Genomic DNA, 15,779 nt, shown 5'->3' on the forward strand with positions numbered 1-15,779 from the left:
TTTTTTGTACTGGGGATTGAACTCAGAGGCACTCAACCACTGAGCCACATCCCCAGCCCTATTTTGTATTTTATTTAGAGATAGGGTTTCACAGAATTGCTTAGCATCTCGCCATTGCTGAGGCTAGCTTTGAACTCGTGATTCTTCTGCCTCAGCCTTCTGAGCTGCTGGGATTATAGGCATGTGCCACTCTTCCTGGTCTAAATGATACATTTTTAAACTGAAGTTTTCATATTGTATAGTCAATCCTGTCCACATAATTTGGCTTTCTTTCTTTTTTATGTAGACTTTTTCCCCCATGAAAATTGTGGTTTTTAGGATTCTAGCTTTCAGGATTTTAATATGTAGGATGTTCATCTTTTTTAAAATTTATGTTTTTGTTTTGGTGCTGGGGATCAAACCCAGAGCCTTGTGCATGTGAGGCAAGCACTCTACCAACTGGGCTATATCCCCAGCCCTTATGTACTTATTCTTTTTTTTTTTTATTGTGACTTTACTTATGACTCTACTTATGTATTTGCCATATTACATCTTTTTTAAAATTTGTTTTAATTAGTTACACATGACAGTACAATGATCTTGACATATCATACATTTGAATCAAATGGGTATAACTTCTCATTATTCTGAGTTGCAGAATCACATTGGTCATATAGTCACATATATACATACAGCAATATTAGTGTCTATTTTATTTTGCTGTCCTTCCTATCCCCCCTTCCCCTCCCCTCCCCTCCCATCACTTCTTTCTACCCAGTCTAATGTGACACACTTCTTTTTTATTTCCCCTTCACATCATCATGCATGTAATCTGTATAACGATGAGGATCTCTCCCCTTCTTCCTCCTTTTCCCTCCCACCTCTCTTCCCTATTTAGTGGTAATCTTCTTCTCATGCTTTCTCCCTATCCCATTTTGAGTCACCCCCCTTATATCAGAGAAGACATTCAGCCTTTGTTTTTTAGGGATTGGCTAACTTCACTTAGCATTCTAATTTGTTATACATAACAGCAGAATGCATTTCAATTCATAGTACATATATAGACCGCAGTTTTTCATATTTCTGGTTGTACCCAAAGTAGAGTCACACCATTTGTGTCTTCATGCATGTACTTCATACATGTAAGGGAATGATATCCATCTCATTCCACCATCTTTCCTACCCCCATTCCCCTTCCCTCCCCTTTGCCCTTCCCTCCCCTTTGCCCTATCTAAAATTCCTCCATTCCCCCCCACCCCCACTGTGGATCAGCATAGGATGTTCATTTTTTAATATTATGATTTTCAGGATGTTAGACTTTAGGAATTTGGGTTTTTTCTGAATTTAACATTTTGGATTATGGTGTTGGGATTTAATTTTCTGTGATTACAATTGGCACCAGTTTACAACATAGTTTAATTGAGTATTTTAAGCCCACTGTTGAGAACTACTGCTCAGCTGAAAAGATTGCTTTCAAAATACTACTACTTGTTTACAATATAATTATTTAGCCAAGACTTCCAGTTGAGATAGCCCATCAGATTAATGTTATTTTCATGCTGAGCATGTCCCATTTGGAATTAATTATGAGAAAACATTTTCCCATTATATACCCTTTGTTCCTTTATCAAAGACCAGTTGATGGTACTTTTTTTCTTTTAAAATATTTTTTAGTTTTATATGGACACAGTACCTTTATTTTTCTTTCTTTATTTTTATGTGGTGCTGAGGATTGAACCCAGTTCCTCATACGTTTGAGGCAAGTGCTCTGCCACTGAGCTACAATCCTAGCCCTTGGCTGTATTTTTGTGGATCCCTCCTCCCCCTCCTTATTCTATTCTGTTGATCTCTATATCTTTTCTGTCACCAATTCCACAGTCTTGATTACTATAGCTTTTATAGTAAGTCTTAAAGTCACAGATAGTGCTAGTCTTTCAACTTTGCTCTTTTCCTTCTTTTGCCTTTGCATATAAACTGGGTAATCATGTTTTTGCTATCTATTAAATACATTGCTGGAATTTTGGTTGGGATTGTATTGAATCTAAACATCAATCTGTCAAGAAGTGACATTAACAATAGTGATTCTTTCTATCCATGAACATGTTATATATTTCCTTTTACCGAGTTCTTTGATATCTTTCATCATAGTTTTATAATTTAGTTCTTTGTTAGAATTATACCTGAATTTTTCACTTTTGTGTAAGCTAATGAAAGTTGTATTGTGTTTATAATTTCAAATTCCAGTTGTTTATTGCAGTAACTGTGCTTTAATTGCTTATTAATTTCAGAAGGTTTTTTGTTTGTTTGACTCTCTTGGATTTTCTACATAGACAGTTATATCATCTGGGAATGAAATTTATTTCCCCAACATTGTAACATTTACTTCCCTTTCTTGTTCTATTGTTCTAACTAAGATTTCCAGCACAAGGTTGAAAAGGAATTGTGAGGGGGCTATCTTGCTTTCTTTCTGACATGGATGGATTTTTGTCTGTTGAACTACATTGGTTTCCTAGAATAAATCCCTGTTGGTCTAATTGTGTTATTACTTTTATGTATTACTGGATTTGATCTGCTTTTTTTTTGTTGAGTATTTTTATGTCCATATTTAGGAATATTCCTGTTTAGTTTTCTCTGTCCTGTTGTATGGATTGGTATCAAGATAATACTAGCTTTGCAGAATGAAGTGGGAATTGTTCCCTTCTCTTCTGGTTAGATGGAAGAAATTGTTTAAAATTCTTTTTTATGTATTTCTAAGAAAACTTAGAGCATTCAAGGACTGGGGTATAGAGTAATATAGGGAGATAGCTGTGGTTATAAAGGGTAGTCTAAAGGAACGTTGTGATAAAACTGTCCTATATCTTGACTGTGGATGTAGTCAACAAATATACATATATGATCAAATTGCAAATACACACACGTGTGCACACACACAAATGACTACATGTAAAACAGACGAATCTTAATAATGTCATAGATTGTATCAAGGTTTATTTCCTGATGTAATTAGGAAATATTAAAATGGTAATACCATAGGAGACTACATGAAGGATTTCTAAAGTTTGTCTCTGTCTCTCTCTCTCTCTCTCTTTTTTTTATTTCTTACAACTCTGAGAACGTACTGTTATCTCAACATAAAAGCTAAAAGTGAGCAGTAGAAAAGTTACAAGTTAGAGCTAAGAAAGCTTATCAAATATGGGAAGACAAGATGTCTTGGAAAATGCAGTGGAGAGCAGCACAATTCAAAATTGCTAGACTGTGGAACCAACCCAGATGCCCTTCAATAGATGAATGGATAAAAAAAATGTGGCATTTATACACCATGGAGTATTACGCAGCACTAAAAAATGACAAAATCATGGAATTTGCAGGGAAATGGATGGCACTAGAGCAGATTATGCTAAGTGAAGCTAGCCAATCCCTAAAAAACAAATGCCAAATGTCTTCTTTGATATAATGAGAGCAATTAAGAACAGAGCAGGGAGGAAGAGCAGGAGGATTAAGATTAACATTAAACAGAGACATGAGGTGGGAGGGAAAGGGAGAGAAAAGGGAAATTGCATGGAAATGGAAGGAGACCCTCATTGTTATACAAAATTACATATAAGAGGTTGTGAGGGGAATGGGAAAATAAACAAGGAGAGAAATGAATTACAGTAGATGGGGTAGAGAGAGAAGATGGGAGGGGAGGGGAGGGGGGATAGTAGAGGATAGGAAAGGTAGCAGAATACAACAGTCACTAATATGGCATTATGTAAAAATGTGGATGTGTAACCGATGTGATTCTGCAATCTGTATTTGGGGTAAAAATGGGAGTTCATAACCCACTTGAATCTAATGTATGAAATATGATATGTCAAGAGCTCTGTAATGTTTTGAACAACCAATAAAAAAAAAAAAAAGAAAATGCAGTGGAGAGTTATAGAGACTTTCCTGGCTCTCATTTTTAAGAGACTTGTACAATGTTGAAATAGTTCCTCTATTTCATTTTATATATATATATATTTATTTAAAAATTCATACATACATATATGAATTATTCTGCTGCCAAGCCTGTCAAGATAGTACCTAAGAGTCATAAATATTGTTGTCTAAAAATATAATAGGATTTAAGTGAAATGGGTGTAGTTTTACCTGAGCATCAGTAAGACAGAAGAAAAGTAAGTGGAATTGATTTAAAATTTTTTTAGCTCTATAACATAGCTTGCCAGAATGATAGGTCTTTGAGAAGCAAAATGAAATTACTGAGGAAATAAATCGCATGTAATATAATTAGAATCTATATTTTATTGTTATTTTTCTGTATTGAGGATTGAACCCAGGAGTGCTTTACTAATTAGCTACATTCTCAGTCCTTTTTAGATTTTTTTTTTTTTTGAGACAGGGTCTTGGGTTGCCAAGGCTGGCTTTGAATTTGGGATTCTCCTGCCTCAGCCACCCAAGGTGCTGGGATGATGACTACTACTGGCTGTAAAGTTTATATTTTAGCCTCATTAAAGGTGTATAGTTTTTTGGGAGGTAGGTGCTTCTTGTACCTTTACTTATGGACAGGATAATAACTGTACTATTAAAACATGTAATAAAGTGTGGTCATTTGGAAAGTGTAATAAACAAGTTAAAAAAAATTGCTTACATCTCTAAGGAAAGGAGCTTTGACCAGTAGCTACTGAAGTAGGTGAGTGGGCCTAGAATTCCTAAGCTATTTAGGGGTGATATCTAAGCTGTAGAATTTCTTTCAGAACTTAAGTACTTTTAAATTTGCCTCATATAGGATATAGAAATATCTGTGTCTTGTCTCAATGCTCTGTGCTTGTTTTTTAAAGAATATATTGAAAATTAGAAGTGTCTATACAGTTATTGGGTATTGAGCTAAAGCTTACTACTTGGGAAATTTTATTTTCAGTCAATTTCCATCGGAAGACCATTTTAATTTTTGCTGATAGAGAGCTATGTGTTCGCTGCGACACAAAGCAAGTTTGGATATTCTGATATAGTATCTTTGTAATAAAAATTTGTTTTCTAAAACAACCAGCCAACCCCTTTAACCACAAAACTATCTCTGTGTGTAGATTTCTTTTTTTATTAAAGGGTTTTAGGGCCCAGGTTGTGGCTCAGTGGCAGAGCGCTTGCCTCGCACATGTGAGGCTCTGGGTATGATCCTCAGCACCACATAAAAATAAATACAAAAATAAAGGTATTGTGTCCAACTACAACTAAAAAAAATTTTAAAAATGACTAAACAAAATAAATATAGTGTCCATGTATAACTAAAAATGTTAAAAGGGTTTTAAAATATGATTTCAAATTATTTAATAGAAAAATGTTATTCTAATTACTTATTTATGTTTTGGTAAATTTGTCATTTTTGAGAATTGTTTTTTTTGAGAATTGTTCTTTCTTCTTTCTAAAAGGACCAATTTATGTGTGTAGAACTCTAACCCTTATTATCCTTTTAATATGTGTTTGTATGTAGTGAGATCTCTCTTTCTTCCTGTTATTGATAATTTATTTCTTGTATTTTTACCATGTAGTTTGGTATTTTATTGATCTTTTTAGAGAACCATATTTTGATTTTTCTCTATAATCAATTTCATTGATTTCTTCTTTTATATTATAATTTCTGCTCATTTCACATGTGTTTTGTTCTTCTGTTCCTAATGTCTTTAGATTTAATCATAGATTTCTGCTTTGAGACTTTTTTTTTCAAATGCAACCATTAATGTAAACTTTATGGGAGATATGTCAGAAGGCACTTAGGATGTACATAGTAAAACTGATATGTAAAGGAAAATGTAAGGAGTGAAATCACAGAAAATATAGGAAGTGAAAGGTCACTTCAATAAAGAGAGATTCTGAAAAAAAAAGTTAGGCAGAAATCCTTGAAATGAAGAAATCAATAAACCAAATTAAAAATTCAGTGGAAAGTATCACCAACAGATTAGGCCATTTGGGAGACAGAGTTTCAGGTAATGAAGACAAAATATATAATTTTGAAAATGTAAAATTTAAACACTGCTTAGAACATTACAAAGTTTTATGTATTTTCATTTTTGTTCAATGTATTTTCTGATTCTCTTAAGACTTTAACCTATGGAAATTTTGAAATATGTTGTTACAATTGTGTTTTTTGCTTCCATGTGTTTAAGGATTTTTCTTTTCTTTCCACTATTGATTGCTAGTTTAATTCACTAGAATTAATTACTACTGTCCCTACTACATTTCACCCAATACTACTGTCCCTACTATATTTCACCCAATATTTAAATGTATTCTGTTAATGGTCAAGGAATATACTGTGTTCTTTGGCTATGTTTGAGTAATTTTATTATTTGTTTCCCATTTTTATTTCTTTTTGCTTTTTGCAATTTTCCCACTCTTTTTAATTATTTGATGTTTAAATACCTAGCATTCTATTTTCATATTAGTATTTCATTTTAATGTATCTCTTGAGTTATTATCACATGTACATGTTTGTAAATTCTGTGGATAACAATATATACGTTACAGTCTACTAAGAATTAATATTAGTGTGGAGAAACTACCACCCTATTGGACTGCTGTGGTTTAAATATGATTTGTCCCTCTTAAACTCTTGTTGGGGTTTTGGTCTTCAGTGTAACAATGTTGAGAGTTGGTGGGGCTTTTAAGAGGAGATTAGATCTTTAAGGGGGATTGATGATTTTTCCGGGAAGTATGTTCTCATTCTTGTGGACTTTATTAGTTACTATGAGGGCAAGTTTTTATTTCCTGATGTTATTCCTCTCTTCTGCACCTGATTGTTTGCCCATCCACAATGGGGCCCTCACTAGAAATCAAGTAGTTGCTAGCACCATACAGTTGGACTTTCTAGTTTCCAGAAATGTGAGCTAAATAAACCTCTTGCTTTATAAATTACCCAGTTTCAGGCATTCTTTTATAGCAATAGAAAATAGTCTAAAACAAGGTCCCTTTACCCTTCATTTCTTAGGATATAATGGTCACCTATATTAAATCAGCATATATTGAATATCTCTAGACAATGTTATGATTTTTGGATTTTGATATACATTTTAAAGAGTTTAAGGTTTAAAAATATTGTATTTACTCACATTTATTAGTTCTAATGCTCTTATTTCATTCCTGAAGTTTCATTTTTCCTTTGATGTTACTCTCCTTATGCCTGATTTGTTTCCTTTCATATTTCATTTAGAACAGGTTTGCAAGCTATGAGTTTTTTAGCTTACCTTAATCTGAGAATGTCTTAACTTTGCCTTCATTCCTATGGAATTTTATCAAAAGCTTTTGAATTTTATCAAAACCATTGTTGCTGGAATAATTTTTATCATTTTATGTGTTTCATTTCTCTCATTTTAATGTGTCATTTTTCTTTGTCACTACTGCTTTCTATAAATTTGCTTCCAAAAATTGTTTCAGTAGTTTTCGTACATTTATCATGATTTATGACACTTTTTGAATCTGCAAGTTCATGTCTTTTATCAAATTATGGAAGTCTTTAGCTGTCAGATACTTTTTTCTTTATACATTCTTTTTTTTTCTCTCCTAAGACTACAGCAACATGAATTTTGCAAATTTTAGTGTTGTACCACAGGTTTATGAGTTTCTGAGTCATTTTTAATTGCTTACTTTCTATTTTATCAGTTTGAATAATTTGGTGATATTTCTATAAATTCTCACCTTGCTATCTCTTTTGCACTTTAGTCTATCCAATACAGTTTTTACTTTCATTTTCATTTTTTAGTTCAAAAATTGCCTTTTTGGTATCTCTTCCCTGTTGAGATTTTTCTCTTTTCCTTTTTTTATAATAGAGTTCAACCTTTCTTCTCAGAGCATGGATTAAAATTTTTTTTCCCTTGATAACCTGATAATTTCAACCTTGTCATATGACACTTTTTTCTTTTCTTTTTCTTTTTAATCATGAAAGGACTTTTAATCATTGTAGCTATACTGGGAAGATAAAGTGACCCATGTCTTTTGCCCCGTCATTATGGAGGGGCTGATAATGACTTGGAGGTTTTTATAGAAAGGGGAATGAGGGAAGCGTCAGGAGTTTGCATAGATATATTGCTAGAATGGTGATAGATTTTGAACTATTAAAAATTGTACAGATGTGTGGGCTGGGGATGTGGCTCAAGCGGTAACACGCTTGCCCGGCATGCACGGGGCGCTGGATTTGATCCTCAGCACCACATAAAAATAAAATAAAAGATGTTGTGTCCACCAAAAACTGAAAAATAAATATTAAAAAATTCTCTCTCTTCTCTCTCTCTCTCTCAAAAAAAATTTTACAGATGTGTTTAGGTTAAGATATTGATAGAAAGGATTTCTGAGAATTTATTTAATTCTGATTTAGAGTGTTAGAGGGAACACAGGATTTATGTTAGACAGACACAGGTTCAATTGGGCGGGTTTATTCTCTGAGCTTCACTTTTTTTTTTTTTTTTTGGAGTGATATGTTTTATACTATGTTGGGTTGTGGTGATAATAGAATACCTGCAGCATTTATAGGACAACATTTTTTTAAAAATTTTTTTTAATATTTATTTTTTAGTTTTCGGCAGACACAACATCTTTGTTGGTATGTGGTGCTGAGGATCGAACCTGGGCCGCACTCATGCCAGACGAGCGCACTACCGCTTGAGCCATATCCCCAGCCCAATATAGGACAACATTTATTGACACATTTAAGAGAGTAATTTTCCCCCATCTTATTAAAAAACTATTTTATATTGTGGTGAAATACACATGACATAAAATTCACTATGTTAACCATTTTAAGGGTATGGTTCAGTGACAATACTTTTCACATTATTGTGAAACCATCACCACCATCCATCTCCAGTAGTCTTTTTATCTTGTAAAACTGAACTGTGTCCATTAAAAAGTAACTCCCCATTAACCTTTGCTCCCCAGCACCCCAAACAAAAAAAACTCCCATTGTGCCTTCCTCCCAGTCCCTAGAAGTCACTACTGCTTTCTAGCTCTATAAATTTAACTAGTCTAGGTACTTGATATGAGTGGAACATCAGTGTTTGTCCTTTCATTGCTGGCTCGTTTCATGTAGTATACTGTCAGAATTCATTCATATTCATGTTTCAAAATTTCCTTCCTCTTTAGGGCTGAGTAATATAAAAGATACACACACACACACATATACAGATAGCTTTTTGTTTACTCTTTCTTCTGTTTATGCACATTGAGATGCTTCCACCTTTTGGCTATTTTAAATGATGTTGTTATGAATAGCAGATGTACAAATACCTCTTAGATGAAGACAGTCTTTAAAACTTAATTATATGTGTAATGATTGTACATGTTTGTGAAGCATGATTACATCAGTTTTCAAATAAGGAAACAAAGACATAGAGAATATAAATAACTGGGGCAGGGAATGTGGTAGAATGCTTGCCTGGTGAGCCTGAGGCCCAGGGTTCAGTCTCCAGTACCAGGAAAAAACAATATAAATATATGTATATATGAACCATTAAAAATTGTACAGATGTGTTTAGGTTAAGATATTGATATGTATACAAATATCTTACACTACTTACATACAAATAAATAGAGTTTTAATCCCTTTTCTTTGTCATATCAGATCTAAACCTATTAGTAAGATATCTGTTTTTCTCCCATTTCCTGGGTTCACAGGGAACAGATTTTAATCCCTTCTAGTTGTTTGACATGCATTTACTTGAGGATCATAGGCCCCATTTAACTTCGCATGTAACAAATAAGTAGTCATAAAATTATGTGTGTGTGTATTTTCGTTTGTTTGAGTTGCTGAAATAGAAAACAGAGCCTTGTCCATGGTAGATAAGTGCTGTACCACTGAGCTATGTTTCTAGCATGTTATTACTTCTTTAAACATTGCAAATTTTTATAGTTCTTTAAACTTGGGAGTCTCAGAATATTGATTTCTGGACTAAACACATCTGTATAATTTTTAATGGTTCATATATACATACATTTTAAAATTAATTTTTTGGACATTTGGATTTCAATACTAGCAAAAGATGCGGGTATGGGCTGGACATGTAGAGCACTTGCCTGGGACGTGTGAAGCCTCAGGTTTGATTCCCAGCACTGGAATTAAAAAAAAGTCTGTATTCTAAGATTCTGTATTCTGTAGATTGCACTTTTTTTTTTCTCTGTTTACTACTAAGCTTTTGGCTGTTTATCTTAGTTTCTAAATTAAGACAACACTTTAAGTGCCTCCTATCATATTATTATTGTATTTATTATTAAAATTGGACATATTTTTTTTCCTAGTGGAAAAGAAGCCTAAGAAATAAAGTCATCTCTCTAGACCATAAAAATAAAAAAAGTGTTCGTGGGCATCCTGTCACTTCTAAGTCATCATCGGAAAGGTAAGATACCTATGTGTGAATGAGTGTGATATAAGATGGCTTGTACTACAGATAGCATGACCAGGAGTGACTCGCTGAAGCTTTATGGGATTCATTCACCACAATATTTAAAACAGAAGGGTTGAACTCAATGAGGTTCCTTCTAACTTCTAACTTTCTATGGTTGTGAGTCATCTTAACTCCTTGTTTTTCTGCATTTGGAACTTCTTGATAAGCTTAGCTGATAAAGCAAAAGGTATATGTAGAATAATAAAAATTCTTGATTCATCTCTGATCAGTAATGAAAAAGATACTGTATTTAGAAATTATGATCCTGTAGTCATAGTGTTAGTGAACTATTTAATATTAGAATTAAGTATCAGGAGGACACACATTATAGTTATTTTCAGAAGGAATTCAGAGCTTTTTTGGATTGGACATCAATAAATGATTAGAAAGTTGTCATTTTAAAAAAGGGTATTGAATTTTCTCTTTTTAGCATAGTGAGTGAAAAAATGTAGCAAAGTAAAAACTATAATTATTGAAAGATCACACAAATTTAGAAGACTAAATGGAGTCCCTGAATTTATTCCAGAGTACTTCTATAAGTTATTGAGTTCACATCCCCTTTCAAATAAATTGTCTGTAGAAAATACAAAAATATATCGGTGACTCCATATCATTTCTATAAACCTCTTGACCCACTACTATATGGTGGATGAATTGTCAAGATGAAAATATCATTACATCTGTAGGTATAACAATGATGACTTGATCCTTAAAATATGAACAAACTCAGTTGTTTATAGACTTGGTTTCTCCAAAGATTATTAAGATCATATCAAAAATTTTATTTCATGGATCCTATATTTTCATTAAAAAGTCAAGCCACATTTTCTGAAAAGTTTGTCTATACAAAGTTGTTTAATTTTTATGGGAAAGAAATCCTGAAAACCTTGCATGGCTCAAAATTTATTGAAGTCTTATCTTTCCATAAGGATGACTATAAAGTTGTGGGGACAGGTTCTTTGAGGATATCAAGTCAATAATCATCATAACATATTATTACTTTAATATTGCTTTTCTCCCCTGGCATTTTATCTAATATCTTTCAGTTTGTTTTCTCCTAAATTATCAGCTAGCATAAAACTGCAATTTTTGGCCTTCCTTATAGAGTTTATGACATCTGACTACTATTCCTGAGGTAATGATTTTCAGGTATGTTATCAGAGTTAGCACTATAAGGTCCTATTAATATATACCTAATGACAGAGAAGATTAAAAAGATTTTAAAATTCAATAGCAGTAGGTATTGAGATAGAAGTATAATAATGACTTTAATACATGTTTTTAATACATATAAATAACAGTATCTTAAGATGGTCCTGACAGGAAAATGGATTTTTTAAAACTGGTAAAAGTGATATAGCCAATAGGCAATAGTTTTTATCAGATTTATACTTTACTCAGCTGGCCAGCTTTGGAGAAATGGAATGTGATTTTTTTAAAAAAATACATATTTTTAGTTGTAGATGGACCCAATATTTTATGTGGTTCTGTGCCTCATGTGTGTGAGGCAAGTGCTCTAACACTGAGCTACAACCCCAGCCCTGGAATGTGATTTTTGCCAGATGTTTAGAATTTAGAGTGCTTTGTATTATTTTAGAATTTGTGCCTGAAGCCTTTATTAACAATATGTATATTATATTAGTTTAAATTCACAAAGTTGAAATGTTCATAAAGTATTTCTCCATGGCATTTGTAAGGACATATGCTTGAATATTTAAAAGAAGAATTTTTTTTTTGTTTTTGAAAAATCTCTGATGTAGAATATAAATGATCTGAATTGATTTCCACTGTCTTAAGCCAGCAAAGGGCATTCTTTCTATATTTTAACCTTTACTGAAGATTCTAGAACTTCTCATTCTTAACTTTTTTCTAAATTTTCTACCTGTTAGGCTCAGATAGATAGAATGTTTTGAATATCTAGAAACAGAACATGGTGAGATGTTTGTGTGAAACTAGGTTATGAGAATTAAATTTTTGGACAGAGGTAGGAAGTAACTTTGTTAAATAAAACAATGAATAGGGATGGGAAATTTTCATGTATTTGCTTCATAGCACAAGTGGCATGTGTTCATATCTGTGTAAAATTATTTTGGGCAGATTGAGTGTTTTTAGAAGACTTCAGTTTGGTTTGCTTCATCTATTGATCTCATTTTTATTATTAATGAGTTTACAGAATTTGGACCTATAGACTTAGTTCTATTGTAATATGATATACTTATGAAATTATATATTTTTTTCTATTCTTGTAGTTATTCCTTTGGGGGCTTTTGTCATATCAATCATAGAAAACATGAGCAGTATCATCAGGATGAAACTGAATACTTTCTATTTATAATTATGGCAGCAAACACCTATTGAGTACTTACAATATATCAGGCATCAGGCTAAGCCTAAATTGTGTCATTAGATTTTCACATGTCTGAGAGGTGTAAATAGCTTTGGAATTATTTCTTAGTTGAAGAAATTTAGGACTCTAATTCATTATAATGTGAGGAATATTGTTAGTTTGTCTTTAGAAAACCTATTTTAACATTGGAGACTTAATTTTTTTTTTGTTTTAGTCACACTGTTATTGAGTTCTGCTAAGCTGTCTGAAATATTTTATAAATTGCTACTGTGTGTAGGGAAGCAAAAATAACAAAAGTACATCTGGAAAGGGGGTTAAATCCTTCGTGTTTGCATTACTTTGGAATTTCTAACACTATCTTTTTGCGTTTCATCTCATTTTAAAGATTATGATTCCTTTCAGTATTGTTTTTTGTTTACAGTTTTGTGTTAATAAAATTCTCTCATTTAAATTGTATAGTTAATTTTTTTTGGTGTATTTACAAAATTGTTTCACCATCACAACAATCTAGCAAAGGTCAGAGAACATTTCCATCATGCTCCAGAATAAACCATTTATAGTCATCTTGAATCTTAGTGGTCGTAGGCAACCACTAGTTTACTTTGTGTCCTCTTGGGACTTGAGTTTTTGGAGATTTCATATAAACAGAATCATAAATATATATGTTCTTTTGTGTCTGGCTTTCATTGATCATCTTTTTGAGGTTATCCATGCTGTAACATATATCAGTACTTTGTTTCCTTTCATTGTCAAACAGTATACCATTGCATGGTTAAACCACATTGTGTTTATCCCTTCACCAGATCTTGGACATTTGGGTTGTTTCCACTTTTTTTAAAAAATTGTTTTAATATGTATATTTATTTTTTAGTTTTAGGTGGACACAAAATCTTTATTTTACATTTATGTGGTGCTGAGCATTGAACCCAGTGCCTCATGCATGCTAGGTGAACACTCTACCACTGAGCCACAACCCCAGTCCTGTTTCTACTTTAAAAAAAAATTTTTTTGTTGTTGTCAATAGACCTTTATTAATAATTAATAACCCCATGCCCCCTCCCTTCTCCTCCAACCTCTCTGCCCTGTCTAGAGTTCCCATGCTCCCGCTCCCTATCCCACTGTGAATCAGTCTCCTTATATCAAAGAAAACATTTGGCATTTGTTTTTTTGGGATTGGCTAACTTCAATTAGCATTATCTTCTCTAACTCAATCTATTTACTTGCAAATTCCATGATTTTATTCTATTTTATTGCTGAGTAATATTTCATTGTGTATATATGCCACATTTTTTAATCCGTCTATTGAAGGGCATTTAGGTTGGTTGCACAATTTAGCTATTGTGACTTGTGCTGCTATAAGCATTGATGTGGCTGTGTGTCCCTGTAGTATGCTGTTTTTAAGTCCTTTGGGTATAGACCAAGGAGAGGGATAGCTGGGTCAAATGGTGGTTCCATTCCCATATTGCTTTCCATAGTGGCTGCACTAATGTATATTTCCACCAACAATGTATTAGTGTTCCTTTTTTCTCCACATCCTTGCTAGCATTTGTTAATTTTTTAAATAATTGCCATTATGATGGGAGTGGGAGTGTGAAGTGGATTCTCAATGTAGTTTTGATTTGTATTTTCCTGATGCCTATAGATACTGAACATCTTTCATATATTTATTAGCTATTTGTACTTCTTTTTTAATATATATTTAGTTGTAGTTGGATACAACACCTTTATTTATTTTATTTTTAATTTTTTAAAAAATATTTTTTAGTTCTTGATGGCCCTTTATTTTATTTATTTTTATGTGGTGCTGAGGATTGAACCCAGTGCCTCACATGTGCTAGGAAAGTGCTCTACTGCTGAGCCACACCCCAGGCCCCATTTGTATTTCTTTTGATAAGTTTCTATTCAAATAATTTGTCAGTATGTTGATTTGATTACTTGTTCTGTTAAATTTTTTGGATTCTTTATATATTTTGGGTGTTAATCCTCTGTCAGATGAATACCTGGCACATATTTTTCTCCCATTTGTAGATTGTCTCTTTACTGTGTTGATTAATTACTTTGCTGTGCCCAAGCCTTTTATTATAATATGATCCCATTTATCAGTTTGGGTATTTCTTGAGCTATTGGAGTCTGAAAGGAATCATATCCTGTGCCAGTATCTTGAAGTCTTTCCCCTATGTTGTCTTCTAGAAGTTTCAAATTTTCCCCTCCAACTTCTCTGCCCTGTCTAGACTTTATCTGTTCCTCCCATCCTTCCCCTCCCTATCCCACTATGAATCAGTCTCCTTATATCAAAGAAAATAAAGTCTTTGATCCGTTTTGAGTTGATTTTTGTACAGGGCGAGAGACAGGGTTCAAGTTTCAGTCTTCTGTGACTGTTCTGTTTTCTTAGCACCATTTGTTGAAGAAGCTGTCTTTTGTCTATTGTGTGTTTTTTAGTACCTTCTAGAAGATCAGTTGGCTGTAGAGTAGGTTATTTCTGAGTATTCTTTTCTGTTCTGTTGTTATACATATTTGTGTTTAAGCAAGTACCATGTTTTTTGTTATTATGTCTCCAGAGTATGTTTTGAACTCAGGTATTGTAATGTCTTCAGCATTGTTCTTTTTGCTCAGGATTGCTTTGGCTATTTCGGGTCTTTTGTGCTTCCATCTGAATTTTAGGATTATATTTTCTAGTTCTGTAAAAATGTCATTGCTATTTTGATGGAGATTGCAGTGAACCTGTAGATTGCTTTGGGTACTAATATTAGTAGTAATTTTGCCTATCCATGAACATGAGAGGTCTTTCCATCTTTTTCAATTCTTTCTTCAGTGTTTTAAAAATTTCACTCCTTGGTTAGGTTTACTCTTAGTTATTTTATATATATATATATATATATTTTTTTTGATGCTGTTTTTATTAGGACTGCTTTCCTGATTTCTTTCTTAGTGAATTCATTATTGATCTATAGAAAAGCTAGTGTGTGTGTGTGTGTGTGTGTGTGTGTGTGTGTGTGTGTGTTGTTCTGTCTTTTGTCTTGTTCTTATTATGATGTTAGTATTTA

General features: G+C 32.9%; 1 protein-coding gene across 10 annotated transcripts in view; it reads left to right on the forward strand.

Annotated features, from left to right (window-relative positions):
• Positions 1-15,779, forward strand: part of Senp7 (SUMO specific peptidase 7) — a 151,198-nt gene that overhangs the window by 26,870 nt on the left and 108,549 nt on the right. For 9 of the 10 annotated variants that reach the window (XM_015478572.2, XM_048803394.1, XM_048803395.1 and 6 more), the window contains one exon: positions 10,243-10,340. In XM_015478572.2, coding sequence (XP_015334058.1) covers positions 10,243-10,340 — 98 coding nt within the window. Of the gene's footprint in view, positions 1-10,242; positions 10,341-15,779 lie in introns of those variants that run through there. The other variant, XM_048803401.1, reaches the window with a different exon arrangement.

This window comes from Marmota marmota, unplaced genomic scaffold (genome assembly GCF_001458135.2).
Source record: "Marmota marmota marmota unplaced genomic scaffold, marMar, whole genome shotgun sequence".
NCBI lineage: Eukaryota > Metazoa > Chordata > Mammalia > Rodentia > Sciuridae > Marmota > Marmota marmota.